The 18,560-nt window shown below is 43.3% G+C and overlaps 2 protein-coding genes across 2 annotated transcripts in view; both read right to left on the bottom strand.

The window, feature by feature from the left end:
* STIM2 (stromal interaction molecule 2) overlaps positions 1–5,536 on the bottom strand; it is a 168,844-nt gene extending 163,308 nt beyond the window's left edge. Inside the window, exon 1 of the mRNA XM_067735687.1 lies at positions 4,994–5,536. Within this exon, the coding sequence (XP_067591788.1) occupies positions 4,994–5,390 (397 nt within the window). The 5' untranslated portion in view covers positions 5,391–5,536. The remainder of the gene's footprint in view (positions 1–4,993) is intronic.
* Positions 5,537–7,406: 1,870 nt separating this feature from the next.
* Positions 7,407–10,175, bottom strand: LOC137222995 (uncharacterized). Its single transcript, XM_067734622.1, has 4 exons — positions 10,091–10,175; positions 8,428–8,913; positions 8,015–8,055; positions 7,407–7,643 (listed from the first exon to the last, which is right to left on the bottom strand). The coding sequence occupies exons 1-4, from the start codon at positions 10,173–10,175 to the stop codon at positions 7,548–7,550; spliced, it is 708 nt and encodes a 235-aa protein (XP_067590723.1). The 3' UTR covers positions 7,407–7,547.
* Positions 10,176–18,560: the final 8,385 nt, after the last annotated feature.

The following is an 18,560-nucleotide window of genomic DNA, read 5'->3' as shown; positions in this document are numbered from 1 at the left end:
ATGTAAAGCACTTAGCACAATACTGACTGCCAGTAATAGTTTAATAAATATACCTATTATTCCCAATAGGCAGACCCATGTCTTAGTCTCTTTTGTATTTTTTCCCATTCGTACTACATGGTATTAGGCATAGGCATATGCTTAATAATTGCTTGGTTGATGAAATCTGATCAATTCAGAAGTAATCTCCTAGGTAGGTCTTAATAAGGTAAGGTCCAAATTCTGGTGAATATCAAAAATGGCTTGCTAATCATATTATTAGGTGTTAATTTTAACATTAGCTTAATGAGTTCAATCTTTAGCTACCCTATACACAAATATAGATCTCCATGCATCATTCCAAAAATGTTCCACACTGCATTATTATCAATGAGTAGGGCAATATCCAAAATACTTGATACAGTTACTCAAAAGTCTAAATTAATCTAAAAACATTAGAATGTATCCAATCACAAAGCAAGCCTTTAGCAAATTAAAGAATTCCTGTGTGGATCCTATTGTTAAAATTAAACTAAATCCTGAACCCACTTTTCCAGCTGGTCCTCTGAGTTTTTCCTGTGTCAGGGGATTCCCAACAGAGACCACTCAGTTCTGCCATAGCATTCTCAAAAAGAGTACCAAGGGATGCAATGTTTCCAGACCAATAAGATTACTACCAATTCTTAAATGGTCAGAATAGACTAGATCAAAAGGGATACGAGTATGTTCTTTAATTCTGTAGTCAGCAACAGGAAAAAGAAAAAAACAACCTAGAGCAATGACCAAAGACTAGTAAAAAAAGGGACTGGTATGGGACCTCCCAGTCGGTCCAGTGGTTAAGACTTTGCTTTCCAATACAGGGGGTACAGATTCGATCCCTGGTCAGGGAGCTAAAATCCCACACGCCTCGTGGCCAAAAAACCAAAACATAAAACAGAAGCAAGGGCTTTCCTGGTGGTGCAGTGGTTGGGAGTCCGCCTGCCGATGCAGGGGACATGGGTTCGTGCCCTGGTCTGGGAGGATCCCACATGCCGCGGAGCGGCTGGGCCCGTGAGCCATGGCCGCTGAGCCTGCGCGTCCGGAGCTTGTGCTCCGCGGCGGGAGAGGCCACAGCAGTGAGAGGCCCGCGTACCGCAAAAAAAAAAAAAAAAAAAACAGAAGCAATGTTGTAACAAATTCAATAAAGATTTTCAAAATGGTCCACATCAAAAAAAAAAAATTTTTTTTTTTTAAAAATGAAAGGGACTGGTAAATGATAACTGTGGGAAAGGAAAAAAAAAGGATACAGCAGAAGACCTAGCCATCAAAAGGCAGCTTCAGGAAATCCTAAGCTAAATTCAAAAAGAGTAACTTCACAAAAGGAGGAAAAACATTTTCTAACACTATGTGAAGTACACTATGAATTTAACTATTGTCACAATGAAAACATTAACACGTGCAAATTCACAAAATATTACTCAAAGTAACATGTATATGTATATATATAACATATATATGACAAAATATACATATTTTGTCAGAATAAATAATTGTGTTCTATAAACATGCGATATATTTATGTATGTGTGTATGTCTATTGTATACGTGTGTGCCCTTTCATAAGCTATTTCTCAGGGACCATATCTGGATGAGATCAATCACTGCCTACTGGGATCAATTCATTGACTCTGAATCTGTTAGGCGAAAAAGAAAAAAGAAAGTGATGTTTTGAATTATTCAAACACTGCTTTAGATTATAATCAACAAGCACTCAATCACCAATCCCTAACTTGCTTTAAATTTCAATCACTTTGAAAGTAAGAACCCTAAATATAAATGTATTGTTATTATTAAATTATTATTAAAATTTTATATATCAATATATACACACACATATATATATATAACTTAAGCCGTTACTACACAGCACTGTAAATAGTTAATGGTTTCACCTTATCAAAACATTTGCACACACTGAATCCTGAAAAGGTAATATAAAAAAAGAAAAGGAAATATAAACCAATATTCTTATGACAACGGGCCTGTTTATTTTGATGTGACATAGTCTCTCTCTTTAAAAGAACACCTGCTTGCTCAAAACTAAGCATGCAGTAGATGATTTAAAGGCAATTTATTCTTAAAATACACTAAACCTCTAAAGTAAAACCCTTGAGAGGCAAACTTCAGTGGAAAAGACTGTTTTCTAGATTTTATTAGTAAGAGGCAAACTCTTATGAAGTTCCTCAAGGTAAGTATTTAAAATACTAATCTGAAGAGAAAAAGAGAAGATAAAGTGACTCTGGTTGTCATTTTCAGAGCTATTAAGAATTCACAGTTAAATGACATCTTTAATATAGAGCCAGAGATAGCAATTCTCTCAAAATTCTTACAAGAATTTTCAACATTTACATGAAGCTCAGTTTCATTACTTAAGCTCTCTATTCCATTTCTATCCATTAACACTGCCTAGATTATGATAACACAGTATTTTTTAAGTTCAGTCTATGGTTCTACTTCCTGAAGTGTACAACAGCAATAATTAATTATGTTCTGGGTTTAGCACAACATTTACAAATGGAAACCACAAAAGAAAGCACTATTCATACAATCAGAATAGGAAGGAGCCCCATACTGACCATATAATTCAAAGAAATTTTCAGTATGCTCTAACTTTGTGAACTGTATTTACATAAACTTATTAAAATGACCCAATTTAATTTGTATACTGTGTAATTTGATTATCTTAAATTTCAAGTGATTTACATGATTCAAAAAATCAATATTCAGGCTTCCCTGGTGGCGCAGTGGTTAAGAGTCCGCCTGCCAATGCAAGGGACACGGGTTCGAGCCCTGGTCCAGGAAGATCCCACATGCCACGGAGCAACTAAGCCCGTGCGCCACAACTACTGAGCCTGTGCTCTAGAGCCCACGAGCCACAACTACTGAAGACCGTGCACCTAGAGCCCGTGCTCCACAACAAGTGAAGCCACCACAATGAGAAGCCCGCACACCGCAACTCACTGCAACTAGAGAAAGGCCCGTGAGCACAAAGAAGACCCAACGCAACCAAAAATAAAAATAAATAAATTTATTTTTAAAAATCAATATTCTAACAACGGGAAAGAATATTAAGAATATTAAAAATAAATTCCAGGGTCAATATTATTTTAGTAAACTTATTTTAAAGCACTACAGCACAAACTAATTTTGTGTGATATATCAGACTTTTCATTCAATAAGAATCACCTTTCCTTTTTCACAATACCATAAATAACTCAGAGGAATTTAAATCTTCAAAAGGAAGGATTATAAACAGCTTATTAAAATAAAATTCGATCTTAAGTAATTTTCTTGACCTAATCTACACGATATACAACATACTGTTAGTGGTTAATACTACATTTTCCGAATCATGTGCCCTTTTAGCAACTACATATTGATAAAACACTAGCCAATTATTTATTAACCAAACTTTTCTGCTCAAGAAACCAAGAGCCACACTCCTATAGCTTCTAGAAACCCAAGTAATTCTGCTTCCCTTCGTGCATGAGGCATTAAACCTTCACATTATAGTTTTATCTTGCTACTTTCCCAATAATCACTATAAGACTACTGAAGCATAAAACTATCCAATCTAACCTCTCACTCAAACTCTATTACACTCCTAATACTGATCATTCTGTAATCGTTTCATCAAAATTACCCAGCTATAAGTCTGATGTTTCAATTTCCACTTAAAGGGCTTAATATACTTCAGGGTAAAGCAAGCTAAATATTCCTATCATTATGTTCCATACACTACAACTTCCAAAGAGCTTGGAAAGTTTACCAACACCCTCCTCTCTAGAATAGTAAACATCCTGTCATTGAACCCAGTGAATAGCTGCTTTGCTCTAAAGAATAGACCTCCTGAGCTCCACTCACAGCAGCTGTTAGTTAACTTTCAAACGCCTCTTGGACTATCACTTTGGTTAAATTAATGATGGGTCATCTTGTTCCACTTTACTTTTTCCTTTTTAGTCTTGCAATTATGCAGAAAACCTACAAAGTACTTTTAAAAATAAAGTACAAAAAAAAAAGCTTACTTTAAACTCCACTACTTTTCCAAAAGAAATCATTTCAAGATCCTTACATCATTACTTAAACCACAACCTATCAGTAGTACATGACAATGGAAAGCTTTAAAAGGATTCAATTTTCTACCTCACCTTACCACATATGTTCGCCAGTTTTCAATAATTTCAAGAACGTTCCATATTTTTAAAAAGTGCTGTTGCAGTCTATCAGAAGAACTGTGCTGCTCAAATACGAGCACCGAATATCCTGCACTTGGTAAATTTTCGGTATATTCCTGGTAACCTGCTCAGCTTTCTGCACCTTTGCACCCAGTGATGCTCCCACCAGCAAATACTATCTATCCATCCTTTATAACGGTCTTCTCCCCACTCCTCAAAAAGTCCATATTAGACTTAGAGGTTTCCGCAAACTAATAAGGAACCACTAAATACCACTAGGTATTATGACTCTCAAAGAATCCTCTCCAGCAGCCTCCCCTGGGACATTGTGCTCAGCGGGTCTCTGAACCTGTGAGACTCGGGGCCAGCTGCCTTTGCAACAGCAGCACCAAAGGCGGACTCAATACCGCATTGCTGCTGCTGACTTCTTCTAGCAGCTTCAAAAAAAAAAAAAAACATCAGTCCAGTACCCTGCAGACCCTGCTGGCTCTTCTGCAGCACGGAAGAGAAACCACCGCATTGCTCAGCGTGGAACACCGGAGAGCAGACTTAAGGGCGGGGAAGCGACTGCCGTCGAGAGGCTTTGACGAGGGCGGGGTATCAAGGGGGAGAGGGAAGGCGTCCGGAGTGCAGCGCCCAAGCAGCTGCCAGGGCGCTGGCGTCTGGGCACCCGGCTGGGCATCGCGCACTGACGAGGGCCGTCGAATAGCAGGCGCCGGGCAGGGGGCGCGGGCCCCTCCCAGGGATGGGGGTCCCGCAGTGCCCGGCCGAGCCCCGCCCGCCGCCCTCCCGGCCCTCACCTGTCATGAGCGCCGGGCTGTCGCCCCCCGCCGCGGCGGGAGAAGAGGCGGCAGAGCCCGCCGTCCGCCGTCCGCGGAGGTGCCTGGGCACCAGCTCGCATCCGTCCGCCGCGCCTGCCACCAGCAGCCCGAGGACCAGCAGCGCAGCCCAGCGCCGCCGCCGCAGCCAGCCCGAGGCCGGGCCGGGCGTCGTGGCGGGATGAGGACGCGGAGGAGGAGCGGGGGGAAAGCGCGGCGGCGCCCCGGCCGCCAGCCACTCGCCCGCTTCGCGAGGCGCCGCCGCCTCCTGCGACTCCTCGGGCCGCCCCCGCCGCCTCAGACGCGAGCTCCTGTCGGGCTCCAGCCTGGTCTCGTCGGCACCGGCGGCCTCTGGAGCTCGGGTCCCGGCTGCGTTCATTGGTTTCGGTTATTTTAAAAAAAGGTGAGGAGCAAAAAGGTACGTCGTCTTCAGGCCGCGCGCGACACTCGCGCTGCTGCGGCAGCAAGACTGGGATCCGCTGCTCTGGCGCCTCCAAACACCAGTCCCAGCGTCCGCGCCGCCGCCGCCGCTGCCGCCGCCGCCGCCGCCGCCGCCGCCGCGGCGCATCCCCCCGCCCCCTCCGGCCCGCGCCCGTCGTAGTACCACGCTCGGCCCGGACGCCTCCTCCCCTCACACATTCGCTCGCATACCAATCCCCCGCCTCCTTCAGCCCCTCCACTGCGCAGGCGCGACGGGGCAGCATTGGGCCTGCGCGGCACCCGAGCCCCGCCCCCGGGGGCGTTCCGGGTAGGACGAGAGCCGTGGGGTGGTTTTCAAGACTTTCGTTGAGCGGTGAAGATAGGGGGTGGGGAGGAAGGCGGACATGACCCCTTCCCCCATTCACGTCCCCCTCCCCCATTCACTCCCCCACCGCGATTGAGGCGGCGGGGGCGGGGGAGCGGGAAGCGGAACCAAGGGGACGGGGAGAAGAGTACGGACATCCGAAATCGTTTGGGCGACTTTTAACCGTGCAGATGGCAGCAAAAATAATTGCATGGGTCAGAAAACCTTGTAATCGGAAACAGCGGCGTCTCCAGAATTTCGGTATAGGTGGGGCTTACAAGAGGCTAGCAGTATGGAAGTGGAGGTCATAGCGTTTTACTTACTTACCAAAGACTTAAAGCTCTTGCTAAGTGCTAGTGTGCCAGGCAATGTCCTAAGTGCTTTACAGATTTACACATTGTAACTCTAAAAGTTAGGTGGTGATATCGTTTTCATCCCCATTTTACAAAAGAGGAAACTAAGGCTGAGAAACGTTATTTGCCCCCAGTTTCCACAGCTAAAAAATGGGAGACCGTGCCAGATTTAGCGCCACTGAATGTAAATATTGAAAAGGATTTGGTCTAGCCTTTACTCTCCTATGTTCAGACATTACCTGAACTCATCACCTCCCTAACCGCACCCCACCCTAAGGAGTCTTTGCTGTCAGCTGAATAGGTTGACAGAAAAACGGTGTTTCAGATTTCATTTGGCTTCACGTACCTCAAAAGAAGCACGCCACACACACACACACACACACACACATTCTGTCTCCGGAGGCACAAAGTTGTTTTGCAGATAGAGTTCTTAAGCACAAAGGTCCTGTTTGTTATTGGGTTTCTGTTGTTGGGTTAGGGTTTTGATTTGGTTTTTTATTGGTTTGTCTTTTCAAGTCAAGAAGATACTCAAATTACACAATCTCCCAAATAATTTCTTAGGCAGTCTGACCAACATAACCATGAATGTCACTGACTGTGGAAAGACAGATGCACACTTCAGAAAAGAACTAAGAATTTCTTTGAGGCTAATCAATCTATCAACAATGAATTCTTGACAGACTTCTTGGGGACACGGTGTTTAGGTGGCAATTCTTTATAAGGCATCAGGGAGATTATATTTCCCCTGCTGAAAGGCACAGCAATCAAGTCACATATTTGCTGAATGTCCTCCAAAAGGAGATAATTGTACTAGAGGGCCAGAAAAATATAAAGAAATAGCAAGCTTGTTTTCTGCTCTCCAGAAGGCAACATTTCATTCAACATTAACTGAGTGCCTAGCATGTGCCAGGCAGAGTACTTAGTAGTGGGGATTCAAGGGGGTATAAGAGAGACACTTGGAAAAGTCAAGTCAGTTCAGAGATATAAGACGGAGAACACCGTCCCTGCGTGGGGAATCTTACAATCTTGCTTAGCAGATAAAATTTACACCCATTAAACAATTAGAGGCTAATACAAGGTAGTAGTTAATCAGTTGTTAAATTGGGCAGAGCAAGCTGTTACTGCTGTTTCAATAGCAGTATGAAACCACGAACAAATGAACAAATCACTGGGTCCAAGCTTCTTTAAACAAAGATGATATGGGCTTTTTTTCTTTCTTTCTTTTAAAGATAGATGTTGGCACTGAGATGGTACTGGATTGGGGCTTATGATTGTTTATTCTTCTCACTACTGGAGCCACAAAGGAGTTACACAGGTAGAAGAACCTGCAAGCACTAAAGAGACCTCTCTCAGGCAGGCCAGGGTTCAGCAAAACATCCTCCATCTCGTATCATCTTTGTCACGGGTACCAAAGTTTCCGGCTGTTAAACGGGTGGCCAGAATGCATCTTCTTGCTGAACAGAGGAATAGTTATCACTGTGCATCGAGCAGAAATCTAGGTGCAGAAAAGAGAAAGTCCATTGCTTTGGAAGACAAGCCTATCTCTAGAATTACAGATGCTACAATTTGCAAGCCAAACGTAAAGACAAGGCTCCAGTTGAAGTAATCGCTTCCTTTTCTTCTCAGGTTTCCTGTTCCACCTCCAAGCCTTTCCTTTCCCTTTTCTTACCTCCAGCCAAATCCTATTCAAAATCCACTTTGACCCCTTTTCCCTGACACCTACCTACTCCTATAGCCTGATTTATACCTTTTAACGTCCAAACCTCACGATTTACCGTTTATTTACAGAATGTCTGTGTCTAATTTTCACCCATTCATGACTTCAAGCTTCTGACAGGCAGCAGTGAGCTTTGGAATCAGACAAACCTGGTGGCAAGAGCAACTCCACGGTATTTCAGCTGCGCGACCTGTAAACAAGATAATCTGTTCTGGGTTTCCAAAGGGGAAACTGGGGACCACGTAATAAACCCGCCTCACAGGGTTGTTGGTGGCGGCGGGAGACTGAAATAACAGGTCAGCCATTGCTTGGTGCCCGGCACACAGATACGTAGTCATCCCAGGGGAGAACTGGCCCCAGGCTCTGGGCGTGTATTCTAAGCGTGTTCCTGGCTTAGGAAAATTGCATTGCACTTTGCGCGGTGGATTAATTTCATCTTCCGACAAATCCCTAACTCTGTGGGGCGCCCAGCACAGACGCACACTAGGATCCGTCCACCCGGGCCCTCTCCATCCCAGAAGCAAATCCGCCCTTCTGAAGAGTCTGCCTCCTTCCGCATCACCTTTTTCCCCCCTTCTCCCCAGCAGCCAGGACAACCCACGACATCCCACCCGCTCCAACCCGGAGAACCGGATCTGGTCCCTCGAGTGAGGCCAGCAGCGCGCCTGCGCCGCCCGGCAGCCTCGCGCATGCCCACTGTCTCCTGCCGCTTTTCCCCAGGTGCGCGAGCTCTCAGACTCCCGCGGTTCCGGGACGCCGAGCGCGGTTGCCCTCCCGGCTTCCGGCTCCCCCTCCGTGGGCGGCGCGTCCTTGCACCCGGCAGCCAGGCGATGACGTTGTGACGCGGGCGGGCCGTGGGTGGGCGTGGAGCGAGAGCAGGGATGGGGGTGAAGAAGTGGGGAGCTCCAGCCTGTGGTTAACCGAGAGGGGCTTTGTCTTGCTACTCGCACCGCCCACGGAATTTCTCCGGTCCGCCTGTGACCTGGAGGGCGGTTGCAAGTAGGATTTCTCACCTTCGACTTCGTGTTCCTGGAATGTCGGGGGCTGACTGAACATCATCCGAGAGCCCGCTTCATTTGCTCATCCTGGTTAAGCCCCTTGGAGAAATGCAAAGAGCTCCCTTTGGTGGAAGCACCGTTGCGTACCAACCCTTCTATGTGTTCCCACTGACTCCCCACACTAGTTTGCAAGGGAATCAAGGCCCCGAGAACTTTGGAAACACGTCCAAAGTGATACTGCTTATATGATGGTTCCAGTATCTGATCAGTGAAGCCTCCGCATATAAATATGGCCCTCAAATTGTTGAATAAATTAAAACACTAAAAAAAAAGAGACACATTGGGAGTAACTCATTAGCAAGATTCCTTCTCCGTAAAGCCAATAAGGCATGGAATATTACCTAATCCAGGGAAGGTGGTAGACCTCATACCATCTTTCTGCTTGAGTGGAGAAAGGAAGTCTCCTAAAAGGTGTCGTGCATCCAGAGTAGGAAATAAAAAACTAAGAATTTTTAATGTATTAACATAACTTTTTTTAAAAGCCACCCATCAGAGCAAAAGCAAGTCAACTCTGCCCACCAAAGCTATGGGAGTCAGCAGGCTCTGGGGTCATTTCTATTATTAAAGATGTTGGCTCTGGTACTGCTTAATCTGAGGTGTTACATGAATAATAATGATCATGTAGTGTCTGATAAGTGCAAAAGCAGTAGGAGTTGACAGTTCCTGTAAAAAAAGTGGAATTGTGATGGAGATAAAAGAAGAGATACTCATAATTGAAAATGATGAGAGAATGAGAATTGCTTCATTTGTACACAGATGACTTCCTTGGATAGTACTGACGATTCTGAAGATAAAAAGGCAAATTATGCAACAGGTAAAACATGATACACCTATGCTCTTGACAGCAAGAGACTGGAAAAGTGATTGATAGAATGGAAAAACCTTGGAGTATGATGCAAGAGATAGGCTTCTAAGTCAGATGCCCACTAACCTAATCTGAAGTCAGTTAAGACCAAGTATTTGTTCTAGAACTAAAGCTTAGGATGGTAAATTTTTTGTTTCCGGCAAAGTGTGGTTCCATGGGCTCAAAGCACTAATCAAATGTTCATAACACCTGTGAGTTACAGGGCACAAAGCTGCTAAAGTGTTCCTTTCAATACTTGAAGAGATTATCTAGGAGGAAATTACCTACACTCAATTTCAAAGTACAGTAAGTCCCCTACATACGAGCCTTCAAGTTGCGAACTTTCGATGATGCGAACGCACGTTCCATCAATGTCAAGCGTGAGTGAAATTGCAGCTTGCCCTCCATCTCCTATTGCTGATGATCTTTCAGCTCTACCATCTCCCACTTCCTCTCCTTCCGCCAGTCAGTAACTCTTCTTTCCTGTTCACTCAATGCCAGCCCCTGTATGCCATTGGTTGTACTGTACTACCGTACTTTTCAAGGTACTGTAGGATTTTAAATGTTTTCTTTATTTTTGTGTTTGTTTATGTATTATTTGTGTGAAAAGTATTATAAACCTATTACAGTACAGTACTATATAGTTGATTGTGTTAATTGGGTACCTAGGCTAATTCTGTTGGACTTAACAAACAAATTGGGCTTATGAACGCGCTCTCAGAATGGAACTCGTTCATATGAAGGGGACTTACTATATACAAAACATATCTATTTTAGGAAAAGATGCCATACAACATATATGAGCAAGGACATTTCAAAGGGTTTTAAAGTTTTAAAGTTTCAAAGGGTTTCCCATCTCCCTTTCCTTTTGTGGAAAATTCATCTGGAGACTGCAAATTTAAACCCCTTCTCATTAAGTTTGAATGAATAAAAACATGGCCATAAGTACAGCCATTTGGAATCTAAACGCTTTGTAAGGAGAGACACTCCTCTATCTTGGTTCCAGGAAAGCCAGGTCCTTGCTGGAGGCTTATTTGAGCTATGATGTCTTTAAGAATATGGATTCTGGGGCTTCCCTGGTGGCACAGTGGTTGAGAATCTGCCTGCCAGTGCAGGGGACATGGGTTTGCACCCTGGTCTGGGAAGATCCCACATGCTGCAGAGCAACTAAGCACGTGTGCCACACTACTGAGCCTGCACTCTAGAGCCCACGAGCCACAGCTACTGAGCCTGCCTGCCACAACTACTGAAACCCACCCGTCTAGAGCCTATGCTCTGCAACAAGAGAAGCCACTGCAATAAGAAGCCTGTGCACTGCAATAAAGAGTAGTCTACGCTCGCCGCAACTAGGAAAGCCCGCACACAGCAACGAAGACCCAACGCAGCCAAAAATAAATAAATAAATAAATTTATTAAAAAAAAAAAAAAAAAGGTTTCCCTGGTAACACAGTGGTTAAGAATCCGTCTGCCAGCGCAGGGGACACGGATTCGAGCCCTGGTCCGGGAAAGATCCCACATGCCACGGAGCAACTAATCCCGTGCGCCCCAACTGCTGAGCCTGCGCTCTAGAGCCTACGAGCCACAACTACTGAAGGCGGCGCACCTAGAGCCCGTGCTCCGCAACAAGAGAAGCCACCGCAGTGAGAAGCCCGCGCACCGCAACGAAGAGTAGCCCCCGCTCACCGCAACTAGAGAAAGCCCGCGCGTAGCAACGAAGACCCAACGCAGCCCAAAATAAATAAAAATAAAATAAATAAATTTAAAAAAAGAGAAGAATATGGATTCTGGAGTTCACATAGCCATTTACTGTGTGACTTTGGCCAAGTCACTAAACATTTTAACTTCAGTTTCTTCTGTAAAAAGTTCATAATAATAGTACCTAGACAGGGTTGTTGTGAGGTAAAAGTGGTTGTAAAGGTACCTGGTGCATAAATAGCTGTTAGTATCTAAGCTCATAAGGGTGTTAAGGACAAGAGCTTGTTTTCACTTAAATTGTGCAAAAGAGGAACATGGAAAGAAAGAACACAAGAAAAAGATAAGAGCACATACCACAAAAGTAAGCGCATAAAAATCTTTACAGGGCCTATGCCTGAGGGGATGATCAATGATGGTATTTGAATCCCAGTTCTCTAGAAAACAGAATCTGAGGTAAAGGCTTATATAACAACAATTCCTTGGGGAGTGCAATGCCAGGGAAGCAAGAGTGAGGGAAAAGGAGAAATGAGGCAGGGAAGGAAGTAGAAAAAAATCAAGGGGATGAACTCCTGAACTGGCTGCTGGGTCTTGTGTGATTTCTCCGTAGCAGACTTGGGAGACCACAGTGTTTTGGAACAGAGGAAGGTAGAACAATGGAGCTCCAGGCTCCCTTCAGGCAAAGGTTCCTGCAGGAGCTGTGAGCCCCCCGTACTTCTGAATCAAGGCTCCTGCCTCCTCAGGCAGCTGCCAGGGAAGCCACACTCTCAGCAGCAGTGGCATTATCCATGCATGAGCTGAGGCGGCAAGTGAATGGGAGCCAACAGCACTCCCCAACTGTCCACCCGCAGCCTGCAGCTTCCAGCAGTGCCTACCACCTCTGCAGCAACAGAAAGCCTCCAGGAAAAAAAGGCTGGGGATTCAAGGCATTAAGCAAAACATTACTAAGTCATGCCCCAAAGCAGCATGAGGGACCTGAGCAAGCAGAGCATCACAATGTCTTGGCCACTATCACCAAGATATCACCACAGATTTCAACAAGCCTCCTTCCAAGGAAGATTGAAGCATCCTTTATGCAACCTAGAAGGGTGCTGTTGCAGTGCAGTAATGCTCCAGGATGGCAAATGTAGCATCAAACAGAAGACTATGACCAAGCAAACTCAGGGAGATACATAACTTGGATTCGACATAACAGTAATGGCAGAGACATAGGAGGACCAAGGCATAAAGGGCATTATGAACTAAGAGAAGCCCTTCATGATTCATGCATCAAACGTTGAATTTAAGTGTCAGGTAATATATTAGGTGCTAGGATCAAAGATGAAAAAAACAATCCTTACGTTCAGGACTTAAGGAGCTCACAGTCACATAACAGCAATAAAAAAAATAGATATTTCATTCATTTATTCGTGCTTTGTTTAATAATATCTGCCATCATTAAATGATTGTTTTACAATCTCTGGTGTGGATAAAACTTCTAAGAAAACAGTTCATTTTTCAAGTTCTTCCCTCAAAAAATTAATATCAAATGAGTTTATGAATGATCTCATACTTCACATAATGCAGCTGCCAGGAACTGGAAAATTAGGCATTTGTCTGAATGTTTTAATATTTACACAAAGGTGTTCCAGAATATGTTTGGAGGAGTGGAATGATTAAAGGCTTGTTTGGGAACAAGCTTTCTGACATGGAAAAGAAGGAAAACAGCCTGGAGACATGGAGGTTCAGATTATGGAGGAGCACATTCTTGTAGCATTACTGCAAATCCAGAAGGAAGAAGATGACAGTTCAGTGTTCTCTCTCTAAGCAGGACAAATTAGTGCTATTTGTCCAAAATTTATTGGGCCCTTGACTATGGGGAAATATAAAAAGAAAAGAAAAACACACCTCATGGGAATTACGTTCTAGCTGGGGAAGCTGACAATATGTAAGATAAATATGTGTCAAGTGTCAGATGCTGATAAGTAATAAAGAGGAAAAGAAGCAAGGTGAAGGAAGGTGATTTTTGAGTAAAGACTTGAACAGGGTGAGATGATCACGCAGCTATCTGGGGAGAGAGGATCCCAGAAGCAGGAAGATTTGGGGGAAACAAAAGTATGGCCTGTTCCAGGAATAACCAGGAGGTAAGTATGGCTAGAGTCGACATAGGGAGAGAATAGTAGATGTAATAGGAGCCTAGAAATAGGAGCCAGAAAGTGCAGGGTCTCCCAGGTAATAGTAAGAATTTTAGCTTTTTCTCCTAAATGAGGTCAGAAACTAGTGGAAGGGGACTTCCCTGGAAGTCCAGTGGTTATACCTTTGCCTTCCGATGCAGCAGGTGCAGGTTCGATCCCTGGTCAGGGAGCTAAGATCCCACATGCCTCGCGGCCAAAAAACCAAAACATAGAACAGGATCAGTGTTGTAACAAATTCAATAAAGACTTTAAAAATGGGCCACATAAAAAAAAAATCTTAAAAAAAAGAAAAAAAAAAGCAGTGGAAGGTTTTGAATAGCACGATGAGATCTGACGTACGTTTTTATAGGATCACTCCAGTTGCTTCAGGGCAGGAGCAGGGACAATAGTTTGGAGTCTCCTGTAACAACCAAGACAAGAGGTGATGGCAGTTTGGACCAGAATAGAGGCAGAAGTGATGGTAAAAATAGTAAAATTCTTGGTGAATTTTGAAAGTAGAATCAACTGGCTTTATTGAGCCAACTGAAAACAACGTGTGAGAACAAAGTCAAGGATAGCACTGACATTTTTGCCTTAAGCAACTGTAAGAGTGAAGTTGTCATCAACTAAGACAGCAAAGACTATGAGAAGAGCAGGGCAGGGGTAGGGGTGGGTGGTGGAGAAGATTAAAAGCCTGTTTTGGGGGCTTCCTTGGTGGCGCAGTGGTTGAGAGTCCGCCTGCCGATGCAGGGGATACGGGTTCGTGCCCCAGTCCAGGAAGATCCCACATGCCGCGGAGCGGCTGGGCCCGTGAGCCATGGCCTCTGAGACTGCGCGTCCAGAGGCTGTGCTCTGCAACAGGAGAGGCCACAACAGTGAGAGGCCCGCGTACCGCAAAAAAAAAAAAAAAAGCCTGTTTTGGATAGGTTCAATCTGAGATGCTATTAGCCATCTGAGTGGAAACATCAATGAGCAGTTGGATATACAGGTCTAGAGTTCAGAGGAAAAGCCCAGGCTGGAGGTATACATGTAGAAGTCATCAGCATATAGATTGACTATAAAACCATGAGATTATCCACACTTTACCAAAATGTACACATCCTATCTTGTCCTTTGTGCACTAAACAGGTGCAAATAAAAGAAAAAGTACTTATTACAGCAAGGAACTCATTTATAGACTGTACTAACCTTAGAAGTAGTAAAAAATAAATATTTAAATAACTGCAAAGCCTTTGTTAAATTAATGGCCAAATGATCCAAAGTGAGTTTATTAAAGAAAATTCAGTAGCTTAGGTTTATATTCTTGTACCCCTCACCCAAAGTTTGAAATGTCAAGGAGTGTATTTCACAATACAACAAAAAAGTCTGTGACACCAATCAACCCTGGGATCAGCCTACTCTGTTTGTCATTGAGAAAATTAATACATGTCTGTATTCATTTACTTGGGCTACCATGACAAAGTACCACAAACCGGCTTAAACAACAGAAACGTATTTTCTCACAGTTCTGGATACTAGAAGTCCAAAACCAAGGTGTCAGCAGGGCTGGTTCATTCTGAGGGCCGTGAGAGAAAGATCTGACTAGGCTTCTCTCCTTGGCTTGTAGATGGCCATCTTCTCCCTGTGTCTCTTCACATTCCCGTCTGTCTACGCACGTCTGTCTCTAAATTTTCTCATTTTATGAGGACTAATCATATTGGATTAGAGCCCACCCTAATGACCTCACTTTAACTTGATGACCTCTGCAAAGACTTTATCTCCAAATTAGGTCACATTCTCAGGTACTAGGGGTTAGGAATTCAACATATGAATTAGGAAGAGGACACAATTCAACCCAATGCAGTGCCTATGAAAATAATAAACCTAGGTTTCAAGACTATCCTGAAGCTTAAATAAGTCCGGTATCTAATACAGTACCTGGCATATAGTAGGCAATCAGATTTTGTAGGGTAACAGAAAATACGGTTTGGCAAACAATAGGGATCTAAGTATAATCCCTTAAAAAAACCTTCTATTAACATGGTACCAGACATGAGCTGGCTGTAAAAATAATGAAAATGTCACTCTCCCTCAGAGCCAACCAAAAGTTGCATATAATAGTGTATTGGGTTATTCTAAAACTTGGAAAATAATTTAGAAATTAAAGTTAATGTGATGTGGATTAGAAGCTCACCCAACAACAAGAGAACCTTGATTTTCTGTGTTCATTAAAGCTCTTTCATTTGCAAAGGGCATTAATTTTTTCACCATATATGTATCAATTGATTACTAATGCCAGTCACTGTGCTACTTACTGAGCATCAGAAGTTAAAAAGATAGATTGCCTGCTCCCAAGAAACTCTACCTAGTGATGGAGACATATGAATGAGGATTTACAGTAAAAATGTCATAATGGGATAAAAATATAGTAATAAGGGTAAAAAGAGAATGCTGTATAACCACAGTCCTACCGGGGCGCTAGGGAGGACGATAGAGGAGAAAATTGTCTTAGAGAAGACAACAATTAAGATGGCTTTGAAGGTTAGGAAGCTGTTACCAGTTAAAGGGTAACAAGACAAAGAGAAAGGGGAAGATAGTCTAGTCGGAAGTACTAGCAGCTGAAAAAAGAAAGTAGAAACTGTCTTATAGGGCTTCCCTGGTGGCACAGTGGTTAAGAATCCACCTGCCAATGCAGGGGACACGGATTCAAGCCCTGGTCCGGGAAGATTGCACATGTTGTGGAGCAACTAAGCCCGTGCACCACAACTGCTGAGCACGTGTGTCACAACTACTGAAGCCCATGCGCCTAGAGCCTGTGCTCCATAACAAGAGAAGCCACTGCAATGAGAAGCCCGCACACCACAACGAAAGTAGCCCCCTCTTGCTGCAACTAGAGAAAGCCCGCGCACACCAACGAAGAACCAAAGAAGCCAAAAGTAAATAAATAAATTTTTTTTTAAAACCAACTTTCTTATAAAAATGTAAATATGCACTCTTTGGAGAACCATATTTCACTAAACATTAGCATGTAGATAATTGAATAATAGATCTTGACATCATGAGGCCTCAAATTCATGATGGTGTGTGTGTGTTTGTGTGTGTGTGTGCATGCACATTTCAACATTGAACTATTTGGGAAGTTCTTAGAATACTACATTATGAGTTGAAAGAGCTAAACCTAAAAGCTTATTTCTACCTAATAAACAATATGGTGGGACAGATGGAAGAAAACCACAGTCGTGTACACCCACTGGAGCAGAAATGGGTGGGAGAAGATCTTTAGAAAAGCTAGTGGTTTATCATTACGAAGTAAAAGAAAGATGTAATAATGGTAATAAGCCTTCTGAGAATTTGATGAGCAATATTCATTCTTTAGCTTCCAGAAAGCTCAAAGCTAAATTTGCTCTGAGATTTCAATAATCATATAAGAGCTTAAACCTATATAAAAGCTTACTCTTTCCTCTCAGTTTTTATTCCTCTGTTCTATCAAAATGGTGGTTTTATACATATACAGAGTGCCCAGAACTCAGTGTGTAGAACTCTTCTCTAGCTACACTCATTCTCTGATAATTTCAGCCAATCTCATAGCTTTAAATGCCGTCATAGTTTAATGACCTCCAAATTAACTTCTCCAGCTCTGAGCTGTCTTGTGAACTCCAGACTCACACTGACATCTCCACTTGGATATCTAATTAGCATCTCCAGTTCACATGTTCAAAACCCATATTCCTGATATTCTCCCCAAACCTGCTTCTCTCTACTCCCCAACTCAGTCAGTGACTGAGATCCTTCCTCACACTCCCGCATGTAATCGCTCAGCAAATCCTGTTGACTCTACCCATTTCTCATAGCCTCTACAGCTAGCACTTTGGTCCAAGCAACAATCACCTCTTGCCTGGATTATTGCAAGCACCTCTTAACTGGTTTCCCTGTTTTGCCCATGCTCTCCCAAAGGCTATTCTCGGCACATCTGCCAGAGATCATTTTATTTCCCTCCTTAAAACTCTCGAACAGCCCATTTTGCTTGAGGTAAAAGCAATAAATGGCTGATCTGGCCCCAGTTGCATCTCTGACCACATTTCCTATTGCTCTCCTCCTGATTCAATCTGCATAAGCCTTTCAGTTCCCTCACTCCTTCTGGAAGAAACTGGGTACAACATTGCCTCAGGCTTTTGCTTTTGGTTTTCCTTCTCCTGGTATGTTCTTCTAACAGATGTTCACAATGGTTGTTCCCTCATCTATCTATCTCCTTCAGCTCTTTGCATAAATGTCCCCTTCTCAGCAGGCCTTCCTGGACCACTCAATTTAAAATTGCACCCTCTTATCCATCCATAGATACTTTTTAACTTCCTTGCCTGCATTACTTCTCTATAGCCCTTAAATACTATATATTGTATGTACTTAGAATATTGTCAGTCTCCCTCATGTAAGTTCCATGAGAGTAGGCATTTTATCTCCTGAGCCTAAAAAAGTGCCTGGTAGAGTAAATGTTCACGTAATATTTGGTGAATATTAAATGAATTAATGACTGAACATATAGATCCAGGTAGGATTTTCTGCCAAAGATTAAAAGAAGGGGGGAGGGTGTCAGTCACATATAGGTCCAAGGGGCTGATTAGTCAGAGAGTATGTACAACATGAGAAGAATAAATGATTGAAATCAATTTTAGGAACAAGTAGAAAAATAGGGGCAAGAAAAGAGACTGAAAACCAATAGCAAGAATATGGAAGAACCAGGAAAGAGTGAGCAACAAAATCGTAGACATACTTCCAGAAAGAGTGGTTAGGAGCCAATGCAGCAGAAAGATTAAGACTGGCAATAAAAAGTGTCCCTAAAAATTGCTTAGATCATCTTGCACCAACATATCCAATTCCAGATGGATAAAGTGTTGAGTGAAAAGAATCAGTGAAGAAATACGCTCTTGATGGGAAAGACTTTTCTAAGCTTAAAATAAATTATATAATTTAC

This window comes from Pseudorca crassidens, chromosome 4 (genome assembly GCF_039906515.1).
Source record: "Pseudorca crassidens isolate mPseCra1 chromosome 4, mPseCra1.hap1, whole genome shotgun sequence".
NCBI classification, from domain to species: Eukaryota; Metazoa; Chordata; class Mammalia; order Artiodactyla; family Delphinidae; genus Pseudorca; species Pseudorca crassidens.
Note: the sequence above shows the minus strand (reverse complement) of the source record. Positions and strands in the feature narration are given on the sequence as shown.